The sequence below is a fragment of the Jaculus jaculus genome, chromosome 15, assembly GCF_020740685.1.
Source record: "Jaculus jaculus isolate mJacJac1 chromosome 15, mJacJac1.mat.Y.cur, whole genome shotgun sequence".
NCBI classification, from domain to species: Eukaryota; Metazoa; Chordata; class Mammalia; order Rodentia; family Dipodidae; genus Jaculus; species Jaculus jaculus.
In genome coordinates, this window is record NC_059116.1 from 60,242,306 (window position 1) to 60,255,505 (window position 13,200).

At 38.8% G+C, this 13,200-nt stretch overlaps 1 protein-coding gene across 1 annotated transcript in view; it reads right to left on the bottom strand.

Moving 5' to 3' along the window:
- Window positions 1-13,200, bottom strand: part of Malrd1 (MAM and LDL receptor class A domain containing 1) — a 771,085-nt gene that overhangs the window by 683,012 nt on the left and 74,873 nt on the right. Inside the window, exons 8-10 of the mRNA XM_045134762.1 lie at window positions 13,032-13,195; window positions 7,290-7,382; window positions 4,544-4,751 (exon numbers count right to left, since the gene is read on the bottom strand). Of these exons, the coding sequence (XP_044990697.1) occupies window positions 4,544-4,751; window positions 7,290-7,382; window positions 13,032-13,195 (465 nt within the window). The remainder of the gene's footprint in view (window positions 1-4,543; window positions 4,752-7,289; window positions 7,383-13,031; window positions 13,196-13,200) is intronic.

The following is a 13,200-nucleotide window of genomic DNA, read 5'->3' on the forward strand; positions in this document are numbered from 1 at the left end:
TGTTGACTGGAGAGGTTGCGTAGCCTGGGGTGATTGGGCGCGGAGTGAGGGTGCTTATAAGGAAGCCCTGCCCGAGGCTGGGGGGGGGGGCGGAGATGAAGCTTGAAGTTGCCTGAATAAACTGCTGTAAGAAGAACTGGTGGTTGTGTCTTCCTTGCTGGTCGAGGTGGACGCGACAAGTGGTGGCCCGTATGGGGAACCCGACTCCCCCACCGAAGAGTTCAGAACTTACAACAGTCAGGAGTGTGTGCAGGGTAAGTCCCCGGTAAGTTGGGCTTACAACCTTAGGGTTTGGGGAAGGTCCTCAGGAAAATTAGAGGCTATTTAGGACGCCAGGAAGCAGGTGCTAGAAAGGTAAAATTGAAAATTAGAGGCTATTTAGGACGCCCAGAAGCAGGCGCTAGAAAGGTAAAATTGAAACTATGGGTGCGTCATCATCGCATCCGATCTATTCAGCGTTGCAGGAACTGCTCAAATTAGAGGGGTTGGAAGTGAGTAGAGCCACCCTGCAACGTTTCTTGAAGGAATGTGATACAGCAGCCCCCTGGTTTGCCATGTCGGGAAACTTGACAGTGACCAGTTGGGAAAAACTAGGAAGAGATTTAGATTTTGCTAGAGAACGTGGAACATTAAAACCAGGAGTAAGAGCAGTCTGGAAAATGGTTAGGAGCTGTCTTGAGGATGATAGGTGCTATGGCGCTTTAGAGGTAGGAAGACAAGCCTTAGATCAGTTAAGAGAGGAAAGATCTTTACAGTCTGAGAGAAGCGTCTCTTCCTCTGGTAGTTCCAGTGAAGATTCAGAAGAGGAAGCAGAGGGACTCATGCAACAGCTTGAAAGGACTAGCCTTTACCCCTCCTTGGCTCCATTCCAAGAAAATTGGAAGCCTAATAAAGAGGAAGTAAAACCCCGGAAACTCCCACCAAATACTAAGTTAGGATATAACAGCAATAGAAAGGGACAAGACATTGAAAGTATGTCTGTGGCACCCCCTGCTTATGGGGTGGAGCATTTGAGCTCTTTCACTCAGCAAATTTCATTTTGCCCAGATGTTTGGCGCGAGGTTAGGTCTTCACAAATTGGGTTCCCATGTTCCAAGACCAGGCAGGTAACAGATTCCATGAGCCGCTGGATTTTAAAGTCATTAAGTCTTTGGCAGAATCAGTGAAAACATATGGCATAACAGCTGCCTTTACTGTGGCTCAGGTTGAAGCTTTGCAGAGACATTGCACGATGCCTGATGACTGGTCTAGGCTGGCCAAAGCTTGTCTTTCTCCTGGACAATATCTAGACTGGAGAGCATTCATGTTTGAGTTTGCAAATGCACAAGCAGCCGCCAATCAGGCTGCAGGGCACGCCCCTTGGGACAGGGATATGTTAATGGGGCAAGGCAGATTCGCCAATGCACAAACAGGATATCCTGAGGAGGTTTATGGATAGATAAATGGCATGGCTATTAAGGCATGGAAGGCTTTGCCCAACAGGGGAGAAGTATTGGGTAATCTTACCAAGATTGTGCAAGGATCAACTGATGATAAAAGTATATCACCTGTGGGGGAAAGCATTGCATTCAAGCTAGAAGGGAATTTGTGCTTTCATATTATTAGTAATATTATTGAGAGTAGCCAATGTGTCATGCTTTATAACCAGACTGCAGCTTGGTTTGATAAAATAGGTAGTCAAAATCACAATATTCTTGCAAATCGAACTAATGCTATTATTTTTAATGATACTTATTTAGACTGTAAGAATGATACCTGCTTTTATACTTTATGCTAGAATGGGACTGCATTTCCCTTAGCTGAAGTGACTCGCATGCCCAGATTTGTCCCTGTGCCTGTCCTGGCCCCTAACTCCATGACCCTCTTTAGGAATAAGAGAGACTGTGGTATTACAGCAGCTGCGGTGGCAGCTATCACAGTGGCGGCAGTGGGGGCTACTACGGCTGCCATTGCTATGACGCTTAGTAACCTATCGGCAACTGTAGCCTCTGCCCTTGACAAACAGGTGAGCCTTAATTCGCATCTAAAAGGTGGCATTATGATTTTGAATCAAAGAGTGGACCTGGTTCAGGAACAAGTTGATGCTTTATGGCAACTTGCTCAACTTGGTTGTGAATGGAAGCTACCCGGACTGTGTATTACCTCTGTTCAGTACCAAAATTATACGAGAGCAGCTAATCTGTCCAGGCTCTTATCCTCCCAATTGCAGGGAAGCTGGTCTCAAGGTTTTTAACAGTTGTTGCGGGATCTACGGCTTGAAATAGTGACGGTGAATTCTACTTGAGTGGATCTTTCTCTGGCAACTGGGCTGACGACATGGATCTCTGCTGCAGTGAATCATCTAAAGGAGTGGGCGGGCATAGGAGCCCTGGGGGGAATGCTGATATTAGTTTGCATGGTGTGCATGTGGTGTATTTGTCGCCTCAAAAGGGCACAGGCCCGCACCTCTGCCATGATAGCTCAGGCCTTTGCTGTGATAGAAGAAGGACAGTCTCCCCAGATTTGGCTTGCTGCCCTTAAATAGTGGCTTCCTAAGTATTCATCACACTCGGGGTGCGAGGCAAAGCACTGCACAGGGGGTTGCCTACGAGCAGTTGGGCGACTCTCTGGGAGGCATGTTTGATTGCATGAAGGTTGTACTCATATTCCTTCCACTGGGAAAAGGGTACTTGCACACCAGGGATCAGACCTCTGCCTCCACCCGTTGTGTCCTGCTGTTGCGCCTTTTAAAATAATAAATAAGGGGGAGCTGTGGAGAGCCCCTTGGGCCAAGCCCTAAAGATGGCGCCTGACGGAAGTTCTATGCTTGGGACAAACAAGTCCATATTTGGAGGAGCTCGCCCTCACCGCTGCTCATTGGCTTCTGATGCTTCCATATTTGGAGGAGCTCGCCCTCACAGCTGCTCATTGGCTTCTGATGCTTGCTTGGAGAGGTTGCATAGCCTGGGGTGATTGGGCAGAGTGAGTGTGCTTATAAGGAAGCCCCGCCAGAGGCTCGAGGGGGGCGGGGGGGATGAAGCTTGAAGTTGCCTGAATAAACTGCTCTAAGAAGAACTGGTGGTTGTGTCTTCCTTGCTGGTCGAGGCGGACGTGACAATGCTAAGCTTGCAAATGTACATTTGAAAATAAATATATTTGGTTATTAAAATTCAAAATAACAGAGGCAGTTAGAAAGATAAGTTTTCTCAAAGAAATAGACCAAATACCTATAAAAATATTTAGATACATGGCTGGAGAGATAGCAGAGTGGTAAAGGCACTTGCCTACAAAGCCTAAGAACCCAAGTTTGATTCCTCAGCATCAATGTAAGCCAGGTGTACAAGGTGGTCCATGAAACTGAAAATTGTTTGTAATGGCTAGAGGGCCTGGTGCACCCATTCTCTATCTACTGCTCTCGCTGTCTAATAAATAAATAAATATTTAAAAATATTTAGATACAGCCTAAAAAGGAGTCTGAAATACATTGGGCAAGATAAATTCTTATTCATTTGTGATGAAAAAAAAAAGAAAGAGGCATCTAGAAATTCCACTATGGTTTCTGGTAGGAAATTACATTAGTTTTAAGTGACATGTTTGGGGAATTCATTGATTTTTCTGTTTATAATCAGGCCAGCAGGGGATTTATTGTTTGTTTTCCATTTATTTCCCTGAGTGTCTCTCTCCCTCACTCTTAATAACAAATTTATGTGCCATCAAGAGTAGCATGTTGTGCAAAGATCTTTCCATTAAAAGATGGCATTTATCTTATTGCAATATTCCACCCAACATTATAAAATATCTCACTAAAGTGAAACACTGAAGAAAAATAAATGTCAAAGTTTTAATGTGTTTTAAGAGCTCCTTATTTGGAATACACATAGATTTATTTAGCTGAAACTTGGTGTTTCTAAGAAGACACAAAAATTTTAGTAGCTAAGCCATATCATATGAGAATCATGTTACTAGTAAATTAAATTCCATGTTCTTTGAAATATGACTAGATTTGAATAATAATGGGATCTCTCCTCACCCTTCCTATCAAGGACCTTTTTATCAGAGACCTGACAGGAAGATGTTGGACCAATTTGGTTCTCATGACAGCCCTGAGTGGCTGATCTGATCGTCATCGTGGCTGTGCTGGGAGCAGAGACAGACCTTGTCCTCCTCATTCTCTTTCCTCAAATTCAACCTTAAAGGTAACTGGTGAGAGGTGGGGAAAACATATTCAACAAAGGTTGTCAATCCATATGGCTGTAAGGGGAGGGTATAAAGAGATTCCTTCTCACACCCATTTTCTTCTTTAATCAAATCATACATATTCACACTCATACAACACTAATGACAATATGTTGAGAAAATAGATATTTTGAAATTTTAGCAGCAAGCATCAAAACATTGAATTAACAGAGTCACCAGCATAAGAATAGTGCTAATCATTTCAAGCAGGAATGCAAACTCCTTTGGCTCAAAGAGATTAGCTTTACCATCCATCACAGAAACAAAGACTTCTTAAAACCTACAAGTCAAGAGTAACAGGGAAGAATTCCATCGCACACTGACTTACAGCAATTTGCTGAGTCTTCATCGCTCTCTTCAGAGCAGTCCTGCTCAGCATCGCAGGCTGATTCCTGGGCAAGGCTCTGGTCAGTGGCACAAGTGAATTCTCTTGCAGAGCAGAGCTGCTTGGAGTGGGTCTGTCCACAGGTGTAGACCCTGAGTCCATCCAGCCCAATAAAACTTTCCTGCCTCAAAATTGTGCCTTCAAAAACAATCTTCAGGGAAAAGATGATCAATTATAAATTTATAGTTTTTGTACAGATAATAGATTAGCCACTACAAAAAAATGTCTATTTGAAAGGCAGACAAATGAACTTGCTAATAAAGTTGAGGTTTGATATGTACATCCCACACTTCTAAGATTGAGAGGCACATTTTCACCAAGAAGCCCTACTGAAAAACTACAAAATAAAATGTCCTATTTAACCATGTAAACGTCCTTTGATTGCAAACTTATTTGGCTGTCCTTTTTATGGCTCTCTTTCTTTTGTTTTCAAGAGAAAGGAGAAGTGTTGTCAATACACAGGAATTGTAACTGTGTCTGTTTGATAAAACTTAACATTAGAAAACACTGAGGGACAAGCCAGGCAAATAGAAAAGGACATAGTATAAAGAAGAAAAGTTTGAAAGATAATATAAGGCAATGTCAAAATGCCAGTATTTCTCATTTCTATCAAGAATAATAGTTAATAAACAATGGGTGTATAGTATAAGTAGTTAACTGTCTAGCAACTAAATTTCTACTGTCCTGTTTAGTAATTACTACTTACATGTGACTAATTTGGTGTGTGTGGTATGTGTGTATTATGCAAGCATGTTTGCATGCTCATACTGGTGTGCAGGTGTGTGCATGTTTGTGTATGTGCATTTAGAGGCCAGGGGTCATTGTCACGTGCATCTTCCTCAATTGCTCTCCACCTGTTTGAGAGTGTCTTTTCCTGAACAAAGAGCTCACCCACTCAACTAGATGAGTCAGCCAGCACAGCTCAGGGGTTTTCTGTCCTCCTTCCCAGCACTAAGACCATGGTTTTGAATTACCAAGCCTGTCAGCTTTTCCTTGGGTACTGGGGATGCAGACTCAGGTTCTTCCGCTTGCCCAACAAGCATTTTACTTGTGAGCCATCTCCCCAAACCCTTTATGACTACTGTAAGTGAAATAAAATAACATTAACATTAACTTTCTGCATCAAATGTGCTCCATTTCAATAGTTCGGTACAGCTCTGTGGCCAGTTGACCAAACAGAGACAGACAATATCTGTAATTGCAGAAAGTTCTGTGGACAGCACTGAGCTACGCACAAACATTTAGGCAAAATGTTACTAACAAAGACCCGCTCCATTCACTCTCATCCATCTTTCTTCACAGATGTTTTATCTTTTCAAACACATAAAAGATACAAACTTCTTATTTAGGAATTATTTTAAAGAAAGTCTCAGTTTGCAAGGGCATTGTAAACTTTTACTTTAGAACTTCATATTACATTTATATAATGTTTAATTATACCAGAACGTATCCTCTCTCTTCTTTCTACATAATCAATATCACTTCTATACATAAATTACTGGGTTAATAGCTATACATTTACTAGCCATAAGAGATCAGATATACAGAAATAATATCACAGTTATAAAATTTGTGAGTTTAGATGTAGATCTAGCTGGGTTTGGTGGTGCACACCTTTAATCCCAGTACTTGGTGGCAGAGGTAGGTGTACTGCTGTGAGTGTGAGGCCTCTTTGAGACTACATAGTGAGTTCTAGGTCAGCCTGGGCTACAGTGAGACCCTACCTCAAAAGAAAAAACAAAAATAAAAATAAAAATAAATGCAGATCTAAAAACTCTGATAATTCCATTTCTTATGAATTTAGAAAAGCTATAACTCCCAAATCCATCATCTTTTCCTCTTACTTTCTTTTATTCTTGAGATAGACAAGATGTGCTTTAACTTGTTCTTGATAATAAAACAGATGTATTTAAGGTGTCTTTCAAATGTATACATATCTGAATATATTATAATTTAAAAGTGTTAAAGCAGTAGGAATGTGTTTCAAATTTAGAGATATTATTTAATCAAATATTACCTTGATGTTAAAGTGTTGCCAAATGCTATTATTTAACAATTTCATATTCACAATACATGGGATTCTGAAAGCCTATAGGGTTAAACCTCAGTGTTGGGGGGAAGATGAACCAGTACAGTGATACTCTAAGGAATGGTGTCGGTTTCACAAGCCAGAAATAAAATCTTATTGCTTTTTTTCACACTTTGGCAATAATCATCTAAACACTATATATAGTGCAGAACCTCAAATCATTTTTAAGGCAGCATTCATCAAGCCTTCTCTGAGCATATTTTGTGGTCATTTTCGTATAATTTTCCATGCATCATGACGATATGAATTAATGCATTCAAACATCCATGTATAGTGCACTGCTTATCAACAGCAGCTTATGACTTAGATTTTTGTGATATAAAGAGCTTCCCTAGTGCAATGATCAAGTGGGGAGGTGAGGGTGAGAGCGATGCAGAATGAGAGGACACTGATCAATAGTAAACACACTCTAATTCCTCTGCTCAGGGAAAAATGTGGCCAGTAAGAATTGATTATAATGACAGAAGAATGAAATAACTCTCACCAAATATACAAATCTACCTTTTATGATAAAAATACTTATTAATATATAGTAGTGGATAATAAATTCTTACAAAACTAAAAGATAAGTTTGTGATAAAATCTTATTTAATTTTTTACCTTAAATGTTTTCAGGTCTTCTGGAATTAATACATCTACTTTCTCCCATTTACTGTGAGTAGATATATTGGTGATCCAAATTGTTTCTTTTTCCTCGGATTTTAAAAGAAAGAAATTGTTTATTCCTCAAATTCTGCTCTCATGTTACTGTATGTGCTCTCAATTTACATTTTACTCAGGATTTCTTTATTTTTATGCTATTAAATAGTAGTAAATCTGAAGCATTGGAGCTAAGGATCCATAAAGTAACAGTTTGAAGGAAAAAAATGTAATCATATCTATGTCCTAAAGGTATTTTAAGTATTTTACAGGGTCATGTTTTGCACTACCTATGGTATTTTTACAATGGGAGAGTTCATTTGTATTTCCACACAGTATAAAAATTGATTGGATATTATATATTTGTGTTTGAACTCCTCTGGTTATTCCAACAAGGTACTTTATTTTTAAAATATTTTATTTATTTATTTGTAAGAGAGAGAGCAAGAGGGAGAGAAAGAGAGAGAGAGAGAAAGAGAAATGAGTGTGCCAGGGCCTGTAGTCACTGCGAATGAACTGCAGACGCATATGCTACCTTGTGCCTCTGGCTCACATTGGTCTTGGGGAATGGAGTCTGAGTCTTGCCTTTGCAGGCAAGTGCCTTGGCTGCTAACCCATCTCTCCATACCTCCCCTTTTTTTGAAGTAGGGTCTCACTTTAGCCCAGGATGGTCTGGAATTCACTGTGTAGTCTCAGGGTGGCCTCAAATTTATAGCAATCCTCCTACATTTGCCTCCCAAGTGCTGGGATTAATGGTGTGTGCCACCCAGGTACTGAAGGTACTTTTGCTTCTTTTATATCATGTTATGCCTTATACCTGTATAGTAATTTTTTTTAGGTTACCAAAGGAATAAAATTGTCACTGTATGGATGGCTTAAAGTCCTCAACAAATGTCTATAACATGTGCCCCAACTGTGCTGGTATATATGATCATACTTTAATGCTCTGAAATAATCCTATATTTTCTTTTAATTTTAGCTAATATACCAGTTAATTTGACATTTCCCTGGGAAAGATAGGATTGTTCATAATAAAGGAAGCCATTATTTTCATGTATCTATGCAGTGAAAATGTGGAAAATGGCATAAGTATGTCTCAGGTTGAGCTCTGAGATCAGACGTGCTCACCTTCTGGTGTAAGGCCAAAAATAGGCAGGTGATATCTAGTTAAAATTCCTAAAGCACAAGCTATATTTTTCAGATTTTTTCAGTATTTATCTCCTCATACAGCTTCAATTATTTCATACATGCCTAAGATTTTTTAAAAAAATGAATCAATTCCATTGCAGTCCTATACCTTCTGATGTTTACTTCAAGTTTACAAGTCCTAAATATTTCAGAACATAGCTTAGGTCCACTAACATATACTTCCCAACATAGTGCATTTCTATCACCTGTTAAAATTTCCACCGGGCTGGAGAGATGGCTTAGCGGTTAAGCGCTTGCCTGTGAAGCCTAAGGACCCCGGTTCGAGGCTCAGTTCCCCAGGTCCCACGTTAGCCAGATGCACAAGGGGGCGCACGCGTCTGGAGTTCATTTGCAGAGGCTGGAAGCCCTGACGTGCCCATTCTCTCTCTCTCCCTCTATCTGTCTTTCTCTCTGTGTCTGTAGCTCTCAAATCAATAAATAAATAATTAAAAATATATATATTAAAATTTCCACCAGATGGTGAAATACAAGAAGGGAAAACAGTTTCAGCGGTGAGCTTCCATGCCCCATGCAGATGAATTAGTTGTAAAATGTTGATACTTACATCATAGTTCTGCTAATTATTTCCTAAATAAATTCAATAATTCCTCATCAAGACACAAGACACTTTCTGCCCTGCACAAATGCTTATACTGACATGCCTTGGCCAAGTATATTCGCTCTTTACCCAATGTTCATTATATAGGAATTATTTTCAATAATTGTACTCTTTTTTTTCATGGTGACTGAGTCCTCTATCTGAAGATAAACACATTCATATTTTTATGAAGTAAGCAGAGTTCTTTCCAGATTTTCATTTATTAAGTTATTGATTTATTGGGGATAAAATTAATATTCCCTTTTTATTTAAAATATTATTTTATTTACATGTGGTGTGTGTGTGTGTGTGTGTGTGTGTGTGTGTATGTGTGTGTGTGTGTCAGGGTCTCTTAACACTATTCCAGACACATGTGCAACTTTGCATCCAGCTTAACAAGGTTGCTGGAGAATGGATGCCAGCCCAAAAGGTTTTGCTAGCAAGCACCTTTAGCCTCTAAACTTTTTCTAGTAACCATCTGTGGCTTCTGGGTGTTCCATTATCCAAAGAAAATTTTAAAAAGACTTTCTTTCAAGGAAACTCACTATTTCCTTAAAAAACATATCACATGAGAAAAAAGAATATTTTAAGACATTTCATATTCATCCTATTTGCAGGAGAAATTATAGAAAATATAGTTAGGGTACTACATGTAGGGTACCATTTTATCCATAGATGACTGGCACAGAAACTGTCAAGAAAACAGACTTATTATGCTTATAATGGAAAGAAGTCTAGTCCTAGAATTGCTAGGTAAAGCAATGATGAACTGGATGTTCCCAGTATAGTCTATGCAGTTTATTTGTCAACAATGTCATTGGTCCCATTCATCATGAGTTGTGTTTTTCAAGATAGGTTGGAATTCATTTCTAGTGCGTGATAGGACATCAATTTGTGAGTAAATGTGGTTTGATACAGATTTTTCATTCATGACTGGGACTTGGCAAATAGAAGGTCAAAAAGGATGGGATATCTTGCAGAATACAGGTTGTACCAGTAAGTACTCCTCATTAGACACCCAACTGATTCTAGTGATTGTTCTATTTTCAGCTCTGCATGATGAGTTCTCTCCACTGACTCCTGATAACCTCATTCTTGTCACATACAAGGGCTTCTGCAGACCTTTCTTTGTAGTTCTAAAGCCACTAAGAAAAATGATATTGTTAAGTCATGTAATATGTAAATAAGCATTAATAAATGACTTGACATATGAAAAGCAATATCATAGGGTTATATTATTAAAACACTTTATCAATAAGTATAGTAATCATGATTCCCTCAAATACAAGATTACTCTAGAATTCTCTTTGCTCTGTCTTTTTCAAAGGAAGAACATGGAAGACTAAAGAATTGTTCAGGCATGAATTGTGCAAAAAATGTCTACTTAAAAAGTTAACTTTAAGTTTTGGAGAGTTTTGTCTATTTGTTATAAAATTCTTTCTTGGAAAGGTTTGCAAAAAAATGATTTCCCACCCCCATGTGTACATACAGCTGACTAAATCAAATGAAATACATTAAGCATATGTAGATGCTACAAATGTTAAAACAACACAACACAGCTGTAGGTTACAAGACATCATGTCTTATCCCAGCAAAAAGGGGAATATATTTCCATATCTAATAGCAATGCCTGCCCAGCTTAATGCCTTAAAACTCTATGAATATTCCTAAAGAAACAAGAAGCAGTGGAGGAGAGCAGACATAATGAAAATGGTGCAAAAGCCAAAGAAGAGAGGAATGAAATGGAATCTTGGATTCTCAAATACCTTGGTGATGAGAACTCTGCTATCTGAGGAGAAGTTAGCATGGCAGTTTAAACTAAAAAATAAAAGGCTATTGGCAGGTGGCTAGTGCAACAGACAAGGACAAAAGAAAAAAACTTGTCGAAAATGAGTCTGGCTGATGTTGTGTGGAAATTTTGGCTGGATATATTCCTAGCGTCCTGAACCAAAGAGCACTCACACACGACCTGACTACTGCCATCCCTTTGTACAGTGTCACACTGCTGCCACTACTGTCCAGTGACCCATTTCTAGAATAACTACTGCTACTCCAGTGATTTCCTTATTTCTCCCTGTATATAAATTATTCATTCCTAAAGAAACTCTCAAAATATCTTACTTAATTGCCATTTGTAGAGGATTGAGGTCCATTGAGTTTAGGTTAGAAAGGTCTACATACGTCTCATCATAACCATCTAAACTTTCAACCTACCAAGTACATTATTTGTTTTAAATTTGACTGACTCATTTGTGTTTAATTACTAGTCTTAACAGCTACATCTACTGGTACCCAAACAACTTGCTTCCATCATTAGAACTTCAAATCACAGCTAACAATATAGGATCCTAGGCATCTCATTTCAAAATGACCCATAGGTTTTCAAAAATATATTTTTGAATTTTAATGACTTTATGGAAACTTTCTGTATGTTATCACATTAGCTATCATACATGATAGTATCCCATAAACCAATCTCTAAATAATTCTCAAAATTCATTCCAAAAATAGATTCTTCTCTCTCACCATGCACAAGAATTAAGTCCAAATGGATTAAAGACTTTAACATCAGACCTGAAACTCTGAAACTGCTAGAGGAAAAAGTAGGGAAAACCCTTCAACATATTTGTCTTGGCAAAGACTTTCTGAATACAACTCCAATTGCTCAGGCAATAAAACCACAGATTAACCACTGGGACCTCATGAAATTATAAAGATTTTGCACTGCAAAGGACACAGTGAAAAAAGCAAAGAAGCAACCTACAGAATGTGAAAAAATCCTTGCCAGCTATATATCTGATAGAGGATTTATATCTAGGATATACAAAGAACTCAAAAAGTTAAATAATAAGGAATCAAACAAGCCAATCAAAAAATGGTCTATGGAGCTAAATAGAGCATTCTCAAAGGAAGAAATACGAATGGCATACAAGCATTTAAAAAAATGTTCTAGGTCATTAGTCATCAGGGAAATGCAGATTAAAACTACATTGAGATACCATCTCACTCCTTTCAGATTGGCCACCATCATGAAAACAAATGATCATAAATGTTGGCAGGGATGTGGAAAAAAAGGAACCCTTCTACACTGCTGGTGGGAATGCAATCTGCAGCCATTGTGGAAATCAATGTGGAAGTTCCTAAAACAGCTGAAGATTGGTCTACCATATGACCCAGTTATAGCACTCCTAGGCATATATCCGAAGGAATCATCTCATTTCCTTAGAAGTACGTGCTCAACCATGTTTATTGCTGCTCAATTTACAATAGCTGGGAAATGGAACCAGCCTAGATGTCCCTCAACTGATGAGTGGATAATGAAGATGTGGCACATTTATACAATGGAGTTCTATCCAGTGGTAAAGAAAAATGAAGTTATGAAATTTGCAGAAAAATGGATGGACCTGGAAAGGATTATACTAAGTGAGGTAATCCAGGCCCAGAAAGCCAAGTGCCACATGTTCTCTCTCATATGTGGATCCTAGCTACAGATGATTGGGCTTCTGCATGAGAAGGAAAATACTTAATGGCAGAGGCCAGTAAGTTAAAAAGGAGGCATAAAGGGAAGAGAAAGGAAGGGAGGAGGGTACTTAATAGGTTGATATTGTACAAATGTAAGTACAATGATTGAGATGGGGAGGTAATATGATGGAGAATGGAATTTCAAAGGGGAAAGTATGAGGGGGGAGGGAGGGAATTACCATGGGATTTTTTTTATAATCATGGAAAATGTTAATAAAAATTAAAAATGAAATAAAATAAAATAAAAAAGCAAAAAACAAAAAAAATTCATTCCAAAAATATTAGATTAAATAATCTTATAATCTTATATACAAACAAGAAATGGAAATACTAGGATGCAAGCATTAAAATTCATATATTCAGCAAGATTAAAATGAATGCTAATTTCTTCTTACCTCATTATTATAGAGCTCTACCCTCAGGACACTGCTGTCTATGGTGTAATAGAACTGAAGGTGGCAAGGCCTGCCCAAGCAGTAGGTCACAGGGCTGCTTAAACGAGCTCTGCTGTCTAACAGGCCCGGAGCTGCCTGCTTGCCACCCATCCATATATAGTAACCTAAA